At 35.3% G+C, this 16,438-nt stretch overlaps 2 protein-coding genes across 3 annotated transcripts; both read left to right on the top strand.

The window, feature by feature from the left end:
* Positions 1–1,413: 1,413 nt before the first annotated feature.
* Positions 1,414–6,294, top strand: LOC103341388 (coiled-coil protein). Of its 2 annotated transcripts, XM_089043453.1 has the most exons (7): positions 1,414–1,753; positions 2,002–2,050; positions 2,502–2,594; positions 2,703–2,945; positions 3,285–3,446; positions 4,420–4,509; positions 5,955–6,294. In XM_089043453.1, exons 3-7 carry the CDS (start codon positions 2,507–2,509, stop codon positions 6,149–6,151), a joined length of 780 nt encoding a protein of 259 aa, XP_088899579.1. In that variant the 5' UTR covers positions 1,414–1,753; positions 2,002–2,050; positions 2,502–2,506; the 3' UTR covers positions 6,152–6,294. The 2 variants fall into 2 exon arrangements, with proteins under 2 accessions (XP_088899579.1, XP_008243122.2); XM_008244900.3 differs by lacking the exon at positions 2,002–2,050 and having other exon boundaries at positions 1,415–1,753.
* A 137-nt stretch (positions 6,295–6,431) lies between these two features.
* On the top strand, positions 6,432–12,311 carry PIP5K5 (phosphatidylinositol- 4-phosphate 5-kinase 5). Its single transcript, XM_008244901.3, has 8 exons — positions 6,432–9,776; positions 10,062–10,229; positions 10,393–10,558; positions 10,656–10,775; positions 10,900–11,093; positions 11,208–11,338; positions 11,437–11,509; positions 11,673–12,311. The coding sequence occupies exons 1-8, from the start codon at positions 8,581–8,583 to the stop codon at positions 11,962–11,964; spliced, it is 2,340 nt and encodes a 779-aa protein (XP_008243123.2). The 5' UTR covers positions 6,432–8,580; the 3' UTR covers positions 11,965–12,311.
* The last annotated feature ends 4,127 nt before the right edge of the window (positions 12,312–16,438 follow it).

The following is a 16,438-nucleotide window of genomic DNA, read 5'->3' as shown; positions in this document are numbered from 1 at the left end:
CTGTAGCACCAGCTGGCATTGCTAATTGGTACTATAGTCCAACAAAATTCGGACATCTGTACAACTTATACACATCAACAAAACCGTCGTTAGCATCAACGTTAACCAAACAGAGGTTATCAGACCCAAAAAAAAAAAAACCACAAAGATTAATTACCAACCTTAAGACTCTGTGACGGCCTTGCCAAAAGCTTGAAGTCATCCGACGGTGGCTTTAGATCATAATTGCTTCAGTGCTTCAGTCTTAGATCGACAAATTTGTGTGCAATTTTATTATTTGACTTTGGGTCATAACCCCAAATAAATAAGCTTCAGGCACTGATTCATGGCCAGTGAGAGGCACAAGGGGTTGGTTGGGTACCTCACCACCAACAAGCCGTCAATTTTCATGGGAAATATGCCATCGCAATATATAATTGTAGCCAACCCCACTGTTGTTTTTTAATTTGTCAACCACCGCTCATGGGAGAATATGGAAAAAAAATTAAATTAGTGAGAGCTTATCAGAGATGATAGCGGAGGCCGATGGAACCTATCCTAACCTTTTGAATTGAGGCCCAAAATCGATAAGGAATAGGGCAAGTGACTTGATAAACTCCCAAGTCTGCGATGGTTCTTTCTTTTTCTTTTTGGCGGTGAGTCTTTGATGGGCAACGACGAGTTTGGGCATTGGTTAAAGCCACCATAGGGACGTCGTCACTCTCAGGTGGCGCTGCCCCAAAGAAAGTAGTAGTGTCGAGTATTTCTCATTTGCAACAATGGTGGTTAACGAGTGTTTTTACTTTCCAGTGGTTACGGGATGTTAACGGCAATACATTAAGTTGGTTGCTAATGTGTATAAGTTGTACACATGTCCGAATTTTATTGGACCGTAGTACCAATTAGCAATGCCAGCTGGTGCTACAGTAGTATTGTATAATTTCTCACGAACTAGAGAGTAGAGAAGAAGAAAAGAAATAGTTGTGGGGCCCATTATAGATCTAACACAGAAATAGTTGTGGTATTTTCAGATTATTTAGATTTTATTATTTATTTAGTTGTGATTACAGTTTAGATTTTTTAGCTAAACAGCAAAAAAAAAAAAAAGAAGAAACATATTTATAAAAAAATTACCCAATGAAATCCCACCAACGCTTGTTTGGGAGTGATTCTAGATAGACCAAAAAGTACTTCTATGGAGAATTACTTCTCCAAATAATCACCTTAAGCAGTTTTAAGTGATTTTATGAGAAGCACATGGGAGGTCTTCTGCTAATAATCACTTAAAATCATTTAAAGTGATTATATGGAGAATCACATGAGAGGTGGTTCTCCCTAGAAGTGATTCTGGCTTATCTAGAATCACTCCCAAACGAGAATAATTAACCAAACAAAAAACTTTGTTAATCCCATTACTTGAAATCCCCTCATTTCAAAATACCTCATCCAAATTCCAAACGCGACTTCAGTTAATTTTGAGATTCACTTAACAGCACCCAAAAAATTTCAATGCCTAAAGCGTTATCTATAGTTGCTTCTCTAACAAGCACTTCCAATTGATAATTACGGTCGGAAAACCACTGGAACTCTGCAACTTACTCGTTCTCTATAGCTGCTCTTTCTGTCGTTCCGCCACCGTCGACTTCTGTCTTCCTTTCCCTCTCCAGCGTCTCTCTCTCTCTTCGACCATACCAAAACTCCCAAATCCCTTCTTCAGTGATACATTCAAACCCTAAACACCGTCATTCAGTCTCAAGCGAAACCATCTGCACAGGTAATATTGTTTTCAATTTTCTCAAATTTTTAGTTTCTCTTTGAATTTCCGACTACATTCATTTGATTTTAGTCCCACTTTTGGGTTGATCTTTCTGGTCGCCCTCAGATTAAAAAATTGTGGGGGGTTTTTTTTTTCTTTTCATTTTTCTTTTGTTGGTGTGTGATTTATGAAATTTTGATCGACTCTTGTTTCTTTTTTTATATTTTGTTTTATCAGCCTGCATGTTAATTTTCTATTTCTTTTAGGTTGCATTTGTGTTTTTTCGTCTGTGTGAGCATCCTTCTGTGCAAAAAGGTAGAATTTTCTTTTAATTCTTCTCTTCAATCCTCTTAGTTACTTTTAGGTTTCTGTTACTTTCTTGTGTTGGGTTTTATTTCTGATAGGGTTGTTAATTTTGATTTGTTTGATTATGTTTCTTAATTGCAATTTTCATTTTTCCTTTAAATCCGTAGTATAGAGAACTATTTTGTGCTGGTGGTTGTAACCCATAACAGAGCTCTACCAGATCAGTGATATGAAGCTAATTGCTACATTTGGGCTTTCAATTATTGTATCCTCAACTCTGTGTTATGTGCGTTACTTGATCTACTATTAGTGAATGAAACTAAACCTCTGTCTTATGTTTATAAAATTTATCACTACCATAACGACATCTGCACATGAGTAGAAATGTTAGCAATAAATGGAGATGGTGAAATTTGCATTTAGATGATTTAGTAATATTATTTATTCATTCTCATGGCAGGAGACATGAGTGATTTCTCAAGGGAAGCCACTGATCTGACAAGAGATGGCGAGACACAGCTGCCGCTGCAGGCGGACATGTCAATAGAAGAAGGCCTGTTTTATATCAGTGGCTAGCATTGCTTATGATTGTAGTGCATATTGCTTCTTCCTATTTCCAAGTTATTATAGCATAATTATGATATACTTGTTATAAATACAGATTGGGAAGCTATTGCAGACCGCGAACCTGATGAATTACTCTCCTCACAAGTCTTGCCTGAAGTATCGAAACTTTCTTTGGAAGATACCAAAGGTCAAACCCCTAAGCGACGTGGAAGAGGAACATTTTCATATAAGAAAGATGAACTTTACAGTGATCAAATACCTGATAAGTTAATTATTGATACGCGAGAGGATGAAGATGTGTGCCATAATTTAGAGGGAGATCCAAAAATAAGAAATTGTAAGTTTTATCTTTTCCATGTTTGAAGTTCGATGCTGTCAATATGCTTGGTTTGTATAGTCATATATAGATTCTCCATATAGTAAAACGTACTTAGATGTTTCTTGGCTTTCAAACTGTTAATGCTTTTGACCCAGGAAAGAAAATGTTGATTCCATACAAAAGTCTGCACATTGGCTGAACATGAAATAACTTCTCAATTAAATTAGTTTGTTAGAAGATCTTGCTATTTTTTATTTTTAAGCATTGTCAAATAGCATCTAGATGTTTCCAGTCTTTAGGTTTGAATTTTATCTCAGGCAGCATACGGGATCTAAGGATTTGTTGTTGTGAATTCAGCAAAATTTGGTACACAACATGTTCTTGTTCTGGCTGACTTTCCACCAAGTACTACGACAATAGAGTTGGAGAAGCTTTTTCAGGACTTTGGAGATCGTGGAGTTGTTATTCGCTGGGTCAATGATACGGTTGCACTAGCAGTTTTCCAAACACCATCAATTGGTAACATATTTACTCAGTTTTTCAACCTAATCATTTTGGAATATATGAGATTAATTAAATTTAGATAACTTTTTCCAAATTACATGTCATTTGACATGCTAGAGTTGTTATTCATTTATGCTGCTCATGCCCTATTAGGATGATATATCATGGCTGCCCAAAAACAGTTGTAGATTGTACTTAATGGACAACCGATCACTTTGTTTTGTTGTTTTTGGCTAAGTAAGAACCTTAAAACCCCTAGATTTAGGCAGAGTGTTTACCATTCGAGCGGCATGGCTGTGTGTGGTTTGATTCCACCTTGGCCATCTCTGTATTTTTATTGTTTATTGCAAAAAAATTTGTTTCCTTTTCAAAAATAAATAAAAAATTATTTTTTATTATATTTATATAATATATCATATTTTTATTTTCTTGGAATAAAAAAATTATGAATTTGTTGACACCACTTGCAGTCAGTCATGCACATGGTAAAACATACCATGGCAACAGGTCTAGAATCCTTCAAAAAATGCTCAAGATGTTCCTTACTGTTGGAAATTTGAGCTACAGGGTGATATAGAGTTGTAAAATGCAATTACTAAACTGTTAGAATCATTTTTCAAAGCGGGGCATTGAGGGGAGGTATTCTATGTCTCGCAAGCCGATGTAATAACTAAAAGTAAGTATATAGATAATTAGCAGTCTATCTATATCTATATAAAGGGAGAAGGCCACACTAAGCTAAAAAGTTTAAAGTAAAGTTAGAAAGTTAGAAAGAAAAAAAGACGGCAGTTAATTACTCCTCAGTTTGTCATTTTGTTCCTAGTAGGTTGCTGTAGACTGGGAGTTCCTTTTTTTGTTTAGCAGTGGAGCTGCCTTTCAAGCCTTAGTTTCTGATCTTATTTAATCATAATTGTGATTCATTGTATTGATTTGAGTTTCCGCTTCAGAATCATTTTAATCAATTGACGATCTCTAATATTTGATGCAGCACTTGAAGCTCGTAATTGCATTCGATGTGCAATGAAAGTGCGAGTGCTTGATGAGAATGATACCCTTTTGAGTTCAATTTCACCCAAAGGTAAAATAAGAAACATGTATTTTTTACCTTGTACTCTTCAATATTCTCATGCAACATACAGCCACAGAGCCCAATAGCGTTGGTTCTCCACATCTGGAAATGCTGTTTGCCTGGTCGGACAGAAATTGAATAGGAGAGATTCAAATATGTTCTTCCTCCATCTCTATGAACTAGTGTTTAAAATTTTGTACAATTAGCCAAAGAATTTTACCCTATAATATCAATTTCACCCAAAGGTAAAATAAGCAAATAAGTTTTTCTTCCACTTTGGTTGCTTGACATGACCTGAAAGGCTTAGTGCATTTTAGGTCACATGAATGGTACAAGACGGTTGACCCAAATTGTTACATATTTTTGCTGTGACTGAGGAGTATGGGGAGCAGTAGTATTGGATACCTTACTTCATCTACGTATTGTAGTCATGTAGATAATCAAGAATTGAACAGTGGGTGCTCGCAAGTAGCTAATAAGAGAGGAGGTTGCTAATGAAATGTCTCCTGTTTAAGAAACAATCTCCTTCAGCAGTTTAGACCCAGTTTCATCTAATCTTTCTTGTGTGAACTAAGAAATTTAAAAAATTAGAGCATGAATGAGATCATCAGTACATAAACAGACTCAAAAGGCTACAAAGGTTGAGGTAGTGCTCTAGGGCTGTATGGACTGAGGAAAATAGAAGAATTCAAAAGAGAAAAAGAGGAGAAGGATACTAGGAGAGAGAACAATAGGCAGCTCAAATCCAATGAGGAAATAGAGACACCAATGAAACGTTAATAATAATAGGAAAATATACCCTAAAAGTAGTAGAAATCCCTGTTAAATTTGGCAAGTTTAAGATATGATATAATTGCAAAAATAAAATGAAATATTAAAATATCTCTGTTTAATCTCCATCCCTAGCCTCTAGGTACTGCCCATTAGAGTTCGACTAATACTCTTTAACTATCAAAGGGGGTCTGTCTAGGTTAGCGTTCTAATGTGGAGGATCCATGAATAACTGGGACCAAAGAGCATATTTCCACTGCCTCTAGAAAAGAAAGATTAGAAAAAATATAGACATAAATGAAGTGTGCAAGAAATTAATTCAAATGTCCATTGCTCTGGTACCCATTATTTCATAGAAATGGTGCAACTACAATAAGAGAGAGGAAGGAGGAAGAATAGCAATGATGATAAAAACAGAGTTTTGATATTAACGAGGTAGGTAGATATGTCCTATTTTGAATTTGCTACTAATTAGGGATCCAAGTTTAAATTGAGTGATCTCCCACAGTACTAGGTAGCATTATCCCCTGAATTCATGATATCCTTCCTCAGCAGTTTGAGGTACTTTGTACTCCTCTATGCTTAAGTTTCTATTGTGAAGATGTAATGGATACGAATGAAAATTTGTCTGTAATGGCTGCCAGATGATATACTCATACTTTCATTGTATTATTCATTGTTAGATCTGGAACCGCCACGGCAAAGGCCACAGACATCAGTAAGAACTGCCCAGAGGCTCATTGCGCATGGAATGGGACTGAAACTGCCTTCCACAGCCTTTGGGTCCGAGGATTTGAAGAAACAGGAAGATGATCGAAAAAGCCGCATAGTCATGAGGCAAAAGTTGAAAGATGATGCTTGGGGTACAGATGAAAACTAAGATTTTTTCATTATGGTAATTGTCTTTCCATTTCTTTCCTCCCTCTGTATATGACTCTATAGCTTAAAAGATCTCTGTATTTGGCCTTTCAAGCACATACGATCAATTTCAATGCTAGAAAAATGTGAGTTGCTTGGTTTTTAGCCTTGAGCAACTTCTTAGATATATATTAGATGCATGGTGGACTTAACTTGAGGTATAGCATCTCAACCATTGGATCAAATATAGATGGATAAATAAGGGTAGCGTGCATCTCTACTATCGTAGAATTATGTAGTGAGGGCCTTATCTAAGGCCCTTAAATGAGGCTCTATCTTTAACCATTGGATCAAATTAGTTAGTCGCGGTTAAGATATATGGCCTCATTTAAAGGGCCTTAGATAAGGCCCCCACTATTAATGACTCCTCCACTATTATCATGTAATCAGTTCACATTTAGCTAATGGTCTCTTGTCAAATAATTGGATATGTTGTATCACTATATCGCCATTTAGAAGATTATGTAAATGTTTGGTTGTAATTAACAGTTCAATAACATTATCTAGTAAGAGAACATGATCCCTAATTTGCACGTCTAGAATTTGCGTTGCACTTGCTTTTAAAAAATGAGTAAATGTTTTATTTCTAAAGTTTTTGACTTAACTACATGCCCTTTCTTGTATTTGCTTAATTATTTGTTCAGTTATTCCAAAATAATAATTTTAATTTTAATTTTAATTTCAACGAATTTATCCTTATAAATTTCTAAAATTACAATGCATCTAAAAACATTTTGGTCATTAATTTTTGTGGCCTGGTTATCAGATTAATTTAAGCAAAATACCTTCTCTTTTTTTCATCTGTCACAATATTTGTTTATGTTTTCTTTCAACTATTGTGAAAGGATATGTAAATGAATAATACTAGTCTTATCACATTTTTTATACCACAATTTTATACCACATGATGTGGCAGCTGATGTGTATATATCACATTATGTAAAATACTAGTTTTTGTTTTTCTAATTTTATTTATTAAAATACACTTTATTCATTTAATTGATGTGACATATGATATGGATATGCCACATCATGTAGTATAGAAATGTGGGATAATAATGTGGTAAGTATAAGCATTACTCTATGTAAATTTAAGCCACATTGAAAATGCTACCCATAATGTTGGGATAACTCCAACTACTCCAACCCACTAACCCCGAACCCGAGACCTGTGTCCAGGACCCTATCGATTGAGATGGATCCGGAAGTCTAGCGCCCTAATCCTTGACACCATTGACCTCGGCGCGAGGCGGGACCCGAAAATTTGAGTTGGATACCAAAATCAAACACAAAACAACATTATGTAATTAATCCAACTTTTAAATGTTATGTTTGAATATCTTGCACACTAAGGGTGGCTTTTCGAGTTTAACTCAAGGTGGAGAACTTGGCTTAAGGCCACGTAGGCAGCCATTAGAGCAACAAGAAAAGGGGACATTTGTATAAAGTTGGATTAAAGCGATGATTACTGAAAGCATTAAGATTCTAAACTAGATTTCTCTTTCCCTTTAATTTCCCAGATATATGTCAAAAGAAAACTCCGAGAGAATGCCAGAATGGAAACCATCACATTGACCCTGCCAGTGTCTCCAATTTTGTTATGGCTCTTAGAGCTTGTAGGAAATGAACGAGACTCTCTCTCAACCACAAAGCAACAACAAACTTAGGAAAAGAGGTTGAATGCAACCACCAACCAACAAGCACCAACAAAATCTTTTTTCTTTTTTCTTTTTTTTTGGTTTTGTTCTTTTCATATATAAAAGGAAAATAATAAAACCAAAGGTGTGTAATTTTAAGGTATTTTCGACAAAATTAGACGCAACAACATAATCTGATATTTTGGTTTTGTGGAAACAACATAATCTGATAGGAAAAAAGAAATATATAACAACATAAGCATTTTTGTGTTGACAAACAAACATAACTACATAACCATTTAGATGCATTTTAGCAGCCATGTTGCCCAAATTACTTACTTCCCTTGCGATAACCCCGCCGGATTTTAGTGTTGGTTTTAGGGGAAATAAGTTCACCACTTGTCAAGATTTTGAAACTCAGACAGACACTTCTTGATCTGGTTCAGAAAGAAAAGGCACCTCTTTTGTTTCAATCGCTCTTTTCGCTTTCTTCACAAAAACAAAGAATATCATCACCAAAAAATTAAAAATTAAAAATTCTTTGAATGAAACATTCAAAATTTCCTTGTTTTCATCATTAGTTCTTGCTGCATTGTCGATTTCATTCGTTTTCTTCATGATCTGGCATTGACTCATGTTTTCTCTTGTACAAGAATGATTTGATTTTGGTTGTTGTTCATTTTGCAAAATTTCATTGTAGAAAGATTGTATATATGCATATGGAAACGTGAAAATATAAAGAGTTGGTGCAGCGATGAGCAAAGAAAGCAGTAGCAGTGTGTATAAGGCATGGGAGGCTACGGTGCGCAAAACGCAGGCTGCAAGGAAGCGTGCTAATAGCATTTTTGGAATTTCAGTGGACCATGCAGACGAGGATGATCATGATCATAGCAGTGACGAAAGTGATTGTGGCCCTGAAGAAATGATATATAATGCAGATAGGATTCTTCCCAATGGAGACTACTACACCGGTTTTTGGTGCGAAAATTTCCCTCATGGCCAAGGCAAGTACTTGTGGACCGACGGGTGTATGTACGTTGGAGAGTGGTTCAAAGGCAAAACCATGGGGAAAGGCAGGTTCAGTTGGCCTTCTGGAGCTACATATGAGGGCGAATTTAAAAGTGGGTACATGGATGGAAATGGTACATATACAGGGACAAATGGTGACACTTACAAGGGACAATGGGTTATGAATTTGAAACATGGACACGGTACTAAGCATTATTCAAATGGGGATTGGTATGAAGGCGAATGGAGACGCGGGTTGCAAGAAGGTCATGGGAGGTATCAATGGAAGGATGGGGATAATTATACTGGGGAATGGAAGAATGGAGTGATTTGTGGAAAGGGGTCATTTATTTGGAGTAATGGGAATATGTATGATGGAAATTGGGAAGATTCGGTGCCTAAAGGGAATGGGACTTTCAGATGGCCTGATGGGAGTCTTTATGTAGGGAATTGGAGTAAGGATCCAAGTGAGCAAAATGGGACTTATTATCCATCCCAGTCATCTCCAGATGCCAATCTTGAATGGAACCCTCAAGATGTGTACAATGTTGACTTGAAGGATTGTAAAATATGTCCCGGGGAGAAGGTTTCGATTTTGCCATCGCAAAAGAAGCTTGCGGTGTGGAGATCAGCAAAGGGTGAAAGTGTTAAGCCAAGAAGAATGTCGGTGGACGGAAGGGTAAGTGTAGGGTTGGATAGACCACTTGATAGGCTGCAAATGTGGGATGGTGGTGATCATGATTCACCTTGTAATGCTGGTGATCATAGGCCTTCTACTGTGGGGGGAGAATTGGTTGAAGATTTGATGGGTTTACATTTGGAAGATGGGAGTCAAAGGGGACTGGCAATGAAGGTATCTAAGACGGCTAGGAGACAAGGGGAAACAATCAGCAAGGGGCACAAAAATTATGAACTCATGCTCAATTTGCAGCTAGGAATCAGGTTTTGATAAACTATTAACTGGGATTTTATTCCTTTTTCCTTTTACTTTTCATTTCACCTATTTCTTTTCTTTTTCATATTATCTTGGTTAAACTTTTTTCTATGATACACTAATTATATCCATCTTCACACAACAAAAATATGTAGTATTGTTTCCTTCTTTTTTTATTATTATTTATGAATCAAGGATCATTACAGCAGTGAATCTGTTTGATGCTGTTATGGATTTGATTCCTGTAGTGTTATGCCAGTCATTTGATGTATGTGGAATAATTCCATGCACAGGCATTCTGTTGGAAGACCAGGTCCATCTGGATCCCTTGACCTGAAGCCTTCGGCTTTCGACCCCAGGGAAAAATATTGGACAAGATTTCCTCCAGAAGGCTCCAAATATACTCCACCACACCAGTCCTGTGAATTTAAATGGAAGGATTACTGCCCTTTAGTCTTCAGGTCTGCCCTTGTATAAAGAGCATGCACATAGATTGTTGTTGCTTGTTTCTTTAACATTTAGACAAAGAACAGGATATGTTAAATTGGTACTCGATCATCGCTTGATGTACATTGTTAGTTCATTTTCTAACAGCTTATACCATGTGAAATTTGTTCTCTTCAGGACTCTTAGGAAGTTGTTCAAGGTCGATGCAGCTGACTACATGTTATCAATCTGTGGGAATGATGCTCTTCGGGAACTCTCTTCTCCTGGTAAAAGTGGCAGCTTCTTTTACTTGACCAATGACGACCGCTATATGATCAAAACTATGAAGAAGGCAGAAGTAAAAGTGAGCTCTATTTCTACTCCCCTCATATATTTTCTGTTACAAATCAACATTGGTTCTAACTAAGTACTTGGCTAATTTGTGTTTCATGATGAACTAGGTGCTTATGAGGATGCTTTCGGCCTATTATAACCATGTTCGGGCATACGAGAACACTCTAGTGACTAAATTTTATGGTCTGCACTGTGTAAAACTAACTGGCCAACCTATTCAAAAGAAGGTATTTGTCCACCTGTAACTAGTTTGAGTTTATGTGTCTGTCATTCGGAGAAAGATGGCCATTAATGTTAATATATCCTTCAAATAGATTAAGCATTCAATTGTATGATTATTTTATGATCCAGGTGCGGTTCATCATTATGGGGAACCTTTTCTGTTCTGAATACACGATTCATAGGCGTTTTGACTTGAAGGGGTCTTCCCTTGGTCGAACAACAGATAAGCCTTTGACAGAGATTGATGAAATGACTATCCTTAAAGACCTTGATCTTAACTTTATATTCCGGCTTCAGAAGTCATGGTTTCAAGAGTTTTGCAGGTGAATTGCTCTTCTTTTCTTTTGCTTTCCATTCTTTTGTTTTCTTCTTGTCAACTCAATGAAACATTAATTCCTTTTCTGTTTTTTTTTCCCGTTGTTGGCCTTGTTTTGCAGGCAAATTGATAGAGATTGTGAGTTTCTTGAACAGGAGAGAATAATGGATTATAGTCTGCTGGTTGGACTTCATTTCAGAAATACATCAGCTGCTGGGGATCTGATTCCTTCTGGAGCCCTCACTCCTACTGGTTATTGATTTTTATGTGCTCTCTTTTGTTTTTCTTCTCCACTTTGGATTAACAATGTGCTCACCATACAAGATGCTGCTATGTTTTCTTACTCACAGCTGAAAATGAGAGAGATGGAACCCCCCGCCTTTCAAGAGCAGACATGGATCAGCTTCTTTTAGACCCATCGAGGTGAAATCTCTCTCTAATTAAATCATTACTTGCTGCTTAAGTAATTTCAACATGTTATTCCAAGTAATCTGGTTTTATCTTTTATGTGATTATAACAAAGCTAGAGGCCGAAAATGATAAATTTAACTGGAAATTTTGTTTTGAAAAAATATTGCTATTGCAGGTGGGCTAGTATTAAACTGGGGCTGAATATGCCGGCAAGAGTTGAAAAGACTGAGAGAAAAAGTGATTGTGAGTTTCAGCTTGTGGGTGACCCAACAGGGGAGTTTTATGAAGTGATAATGTTCTTTGGGATCATAGACATACTTCAAGACTATGACATTAGCAAGAAGCTGGAGCATGCATACAAATCCATCCAATATGACCCAACTTCGATCTCAGCTGTTGATCCAAGACAATATTCAAGGCGTTTTCGTGATTTCATATATAAAGTATTTGCTGAAGAGACTACTTGAAACCAATTTCTTGTATCTTCAGCCATGTAGATTATATTGTGTGCACAAACTTTCATCCCTTGAAGAAAGCTTCTGTCCTTTGCAATTTTTTTTTTTTTTTTTTTACCATATATTAATTATACATACAAGGCCATAGGTAGATGTATTAAATATTTCCTTTAAATTATAGAAAGAAGCTGTGAGCAGGAGCAGCAGTAGTGCATTGTAAATTGTATCAGAATGTAAAATTTTCTGATCAATCTATTCCTTTTGTCTCTTTCTTTGAGCTTGAGAGACAGAGGTTTCTGGGACTTGTAGCCTCTGTATTGTATCCAATTGTATACAGGAAAAATGAAATGAGATTCTGATGTTTGTTATTTCTGAACACTACCCCAGTTCATCACATCAGTTGAGTTCTTCTAGCTCCCCCCAATTGTGACTTCAACCAATTTTCTCACAAGCATTTTCTTTCTTTATTCACCAATGTATATATATATATATATATATATATATATATATTGGTGAATAAGATTCTGCTACTGGGGCAAATCTTAAAATCAGTGGCCAAGTATCACGCAATTTAAGAGGAGGAGTGTGACATGATATTGCGGGAAGTGGGATTCGAACACAGGACCTCAGATGCAGGACATTGCTCTTAACCACTTAAGCTACAAGCTCCTTGCAAAGAGTGTGATATGTTTACTTAGGGGAAGTCAAGAATTGAGGAGAGAATGAATGGGTATGAGATCAATCTAATTCTTGGTTTTCACTTGTGAAGACCATACTTTTAAGTAAGGTTTTTGAAAATCTAAAGAAAATTTTATGCATCCCCACTTTGTCACGTTCATATGAATATCAAAAAAATGAGAACCAAGTTTCTTAATACATTTTAAGTTACATTATCTTATGAGAATACTATCAAATGCGGACACATCAAGAACCAGACAAAGCTTTCGTTGTTTCCTATTCTATATTGAGGAAATAAAATCAACGATGGGAGTGCATTTTACAAAACCAATTAACATCTAATTCAAAACCATATTCATAATACAATAAAGAACCCAACATATTAACATTTGAGGTTATATTCATATTTGGATTGGTGCACTAGGTGTGGTCATATTTAAGGAGTCATTGAGTTATTGAGGTTTGATAAGAGTTTAAATTAGGTTGTACTTTGCCGCTCAAAACCTTGTGAATTAATGAAAGTTTTGGAGCCAATTAAAGGGGTTCTAATTACTTCCTTTTGTGTGAACTGTTGCTTGATGGGCCTAGAGTGTTAGTCAAGCCAAGCCTCGGTGATGAGTAGAGATGACTTGATCTAGCCCTATATAAGTTTAAGAACTTGCTCTCATTAGATACGTTCTCTAACCCTAATCTCATTATAAAGAGAGAATTAAAACAGTTTTTGAGAGAGGAGAAGTCTTAAGCCGTTCGTCCCTTGCTTGCATTGCTATTGTTGTTGAATGAGTTCTGAGACCATGTACTCTAGAAAGAATGGCGTGAGGTATGAGTTATATGCATTTCAAATTTGAGTGAAAGATCTTAGACACTATAGAATCTAACATTTGATTCAAAACATATTCGTAATATCACAACAATCACACAACTCATTCGCATTTGAATCTAAAAACCAATTGAGATCACCTATATACATTTGACCCATTCACATAACGCCACCGAGTTGCAACCAAAAGACATGCATAGAGGAAGTGTATAATTTTTTTTGCCGAATTTTAAATACATCATATATGCAATTCTATCAAATATATATACATATCTATAGTTCTTTATTTCATGTAACATTTGCATATATGTCTTCAGCATTTTCCATTTTGGCTTTTCCATCAACCAAGAGAATTAACAACAATTAAATACTGAACGGTCAATGTCCTATATTATATGGAATCAGATTTTCATGCAAATTTAAAGCTCGGTTGGAACCGAAAATAACCGGATTGAACCAGATCAAATTGGACTGGATGAGTAGTACCACTTACTGTTTCAGTTTAAAGTGAGAACCAGGCCGAATCAGACCTTACCCACCACTATCCATATGTCCAATTCGAATTTTAAATTGATGGCAAAATCACGTTTATCCCTTCATTTGGCATTGAATCTAATGAGCATCATTTGAAGCTCAGTTTCTCTGTGTTCTTCATCTCTTACATTCCATTCTAATTTTTAATGATTTCCAACCCAATTTTTTCATTTCAATTTGAGATTGTACTAAGATGGTCAGTAATTGGATCGATTTTACTTTAGGTGATGTGGATATCATTGTTTTGAAGTAAGTGATTTTGTTTCAATTTCTTTAAATTTCTATTCTTCCAATATGGATTCATATCTCGTTTTTTATTTTATTGATATTTTGAAATTGAAATCTTGTTTCTGAACCTGTTTTTGGTTGTTATTTTCAAAGATTTTGAGTTTTGGTTGGTTTTCGATTCACGATTTTGAGTTTCGAAGGAAAGATAGAACTTAAGCAAATCACCGAAGCAATTTAGAAGAAAATAAAACACAAAACATTATGTCTTGAACCCGGTTTTGTTCTCTTTATTGGCAATCTAATAGTCATATGGATCTTATTTTCACTACAATTTACTCTTATTTTCATAATATTAGTTTTTATAAAAACTTTCACATATACCATTTCAATAGACCAAATTACCCTCAGAATAAAAAACTTTCACACATGCAATTCTCTTTCTCTGTACCTTGAGTTGTTGAAGCTTGAAATCTGGATTACTCCACCGGGCCAGTCCAAACCTGGTTAACTCACTATGATGTAATGAAAACTTCACCTGAGGATCGTCAATCCATACATCCATGGTCCCCCACACCAAGCTTTGTCGCAGCAACATGACATCCTCAGTTCACACAGACTTTTACAAACCCACCCTCAACAAGTTTTTGCCGCAAAGCTTCTTAGATTGACTTTGCAATCCACCTAGTTTCCAACAATTATAAAATACCCAATGTTTATCTATATTTCCCCAGAAAATATGAGTATTTATTTCCCCATGTCTCCAAAAGTTAGTTCCTTAACCACTTAGTTGAGGGCGGCTAAGCCCATCATAGTTTTCTCTCCTTCTGCCGCAAGTCTGGAACAAAGTTTTTCTTTTTAGAAAGTGGGTGTTAGTCCTAAGGGCATTTGAATCTTTTCAGGTGAGTTTTTGGTTACTTTTGAAAGTTTTTATAAAAACTGATATTTATGAAAAAACAGATTTTTGTAGAAATGTCACATGAACTTATATCGTAATTTCAATTTGTCATCTTAAAGAAAAATTTAAGAAAAGTGTATCTTAATTTTTCAAAATCCATGATTTATCATATGACTTTAACATCATCTAATTTTTCATTCATTTTTAAGGGTATTTTAGTCTTTACACTTTCAAGTGTATTTTGGGTGTATTCAATTCTAACTTTTAATGACTTTTAATGAGTTTAAAAGTCTGAAGGTATTCAATTGTAACTTTTAAATAGTCTTTAAAAGTTTAGTTGTATTCAATTGTGAGTTTTAAAGAGTATTTAAAAGTTTTGAGGTATCCAAAATGTTAATGACTTTTAAAAACTTTGTTAAATAAATGACTTTTCAATACTTTTAAAGGTAATTCTTACTACCAAAAGTCTTGCTAATTTACACCAGACTTTATAAAAATATTGGGAAGCTGAGAAGATAGAACCAAAACGTCTCCAAACGTCTCCAATTCCTTTTTCCTTTGTTATATCAAGCATCATGCAGATGGATCTTTTTTCTTCATGGTTAGGGCTCCACTTTGGTATCCCATTGTCATCCACTTCCTTCAGGTTAGTAAAAAAATATTGAATGTTTTTCTTCTCTTCTCATCCACACGTTTCTGTTGATGAATATCTCTTCTCATCCACTTCCTTCAGCTATGTTTGCATATAAATATTTTATTATATTGATTGTCTCATATGCTATGTTTGCATGGCTAAGCTTTTTTAAAAACTGAATCATGGCTAGTTGAATGCCAATTATTTCCTTATGGTACATTTTCAAATGTACTTTGTCATTTTTATCATTTTCTAATGTTAAGGAGAACTATTCTTTGCTTTTATGTAATTGTATCCAATTGTTTTTTTCCCTAATTTTTTGTTCAATATATGCCGACTAGTTCATTCAACATAAAAGATAAATGCTATTTGTAAAATAAATATAAAAATAAGTATTTAAAAGTCTATAAAACTCTATGACAAAAAGTATATGAAAGTTTGTCACTTAACTTTATAAAGTATGTAAAAGTCATTAAGAATTTGTCTACTCTAGAAAAGTCATTCACTTAAAAAAAGTATTTAAAAGTTAGAATTGGATACACCCCCCTTAGTATTTCCATTTTCAAGGGTATTTTAAAAATGGAAAAATCATTATAAAAAAATTGTATATCTTTTAAACAAGAAAGAGGATGGATTTTGAGAAGGAAGCAATTGTATATCTTTTAAACAAGAAAGGGTCCTGTGTGATGCGTTTTGG

This window comes from Prunus mume, linkage group LG8 (assembly GCF_029339155.1).
Source record: "Prunus mume cultivar Tortuosa linkage group LG8, ASM2933915v1, whole genome shotgun sequence".
In the NCBI taxonomy this organism is placed as follows: domain Eukaryota; kingdom Viridiplantae; phylum Streptophyta; class Magnoliopsida; order Rosales; family Rosaceae; genus Prunus; species Prunus mume.
Note: the sequence above shows the minus strand (reverse complement) of the source record. Positions and strands in the feature narration are given on the sequence as shown.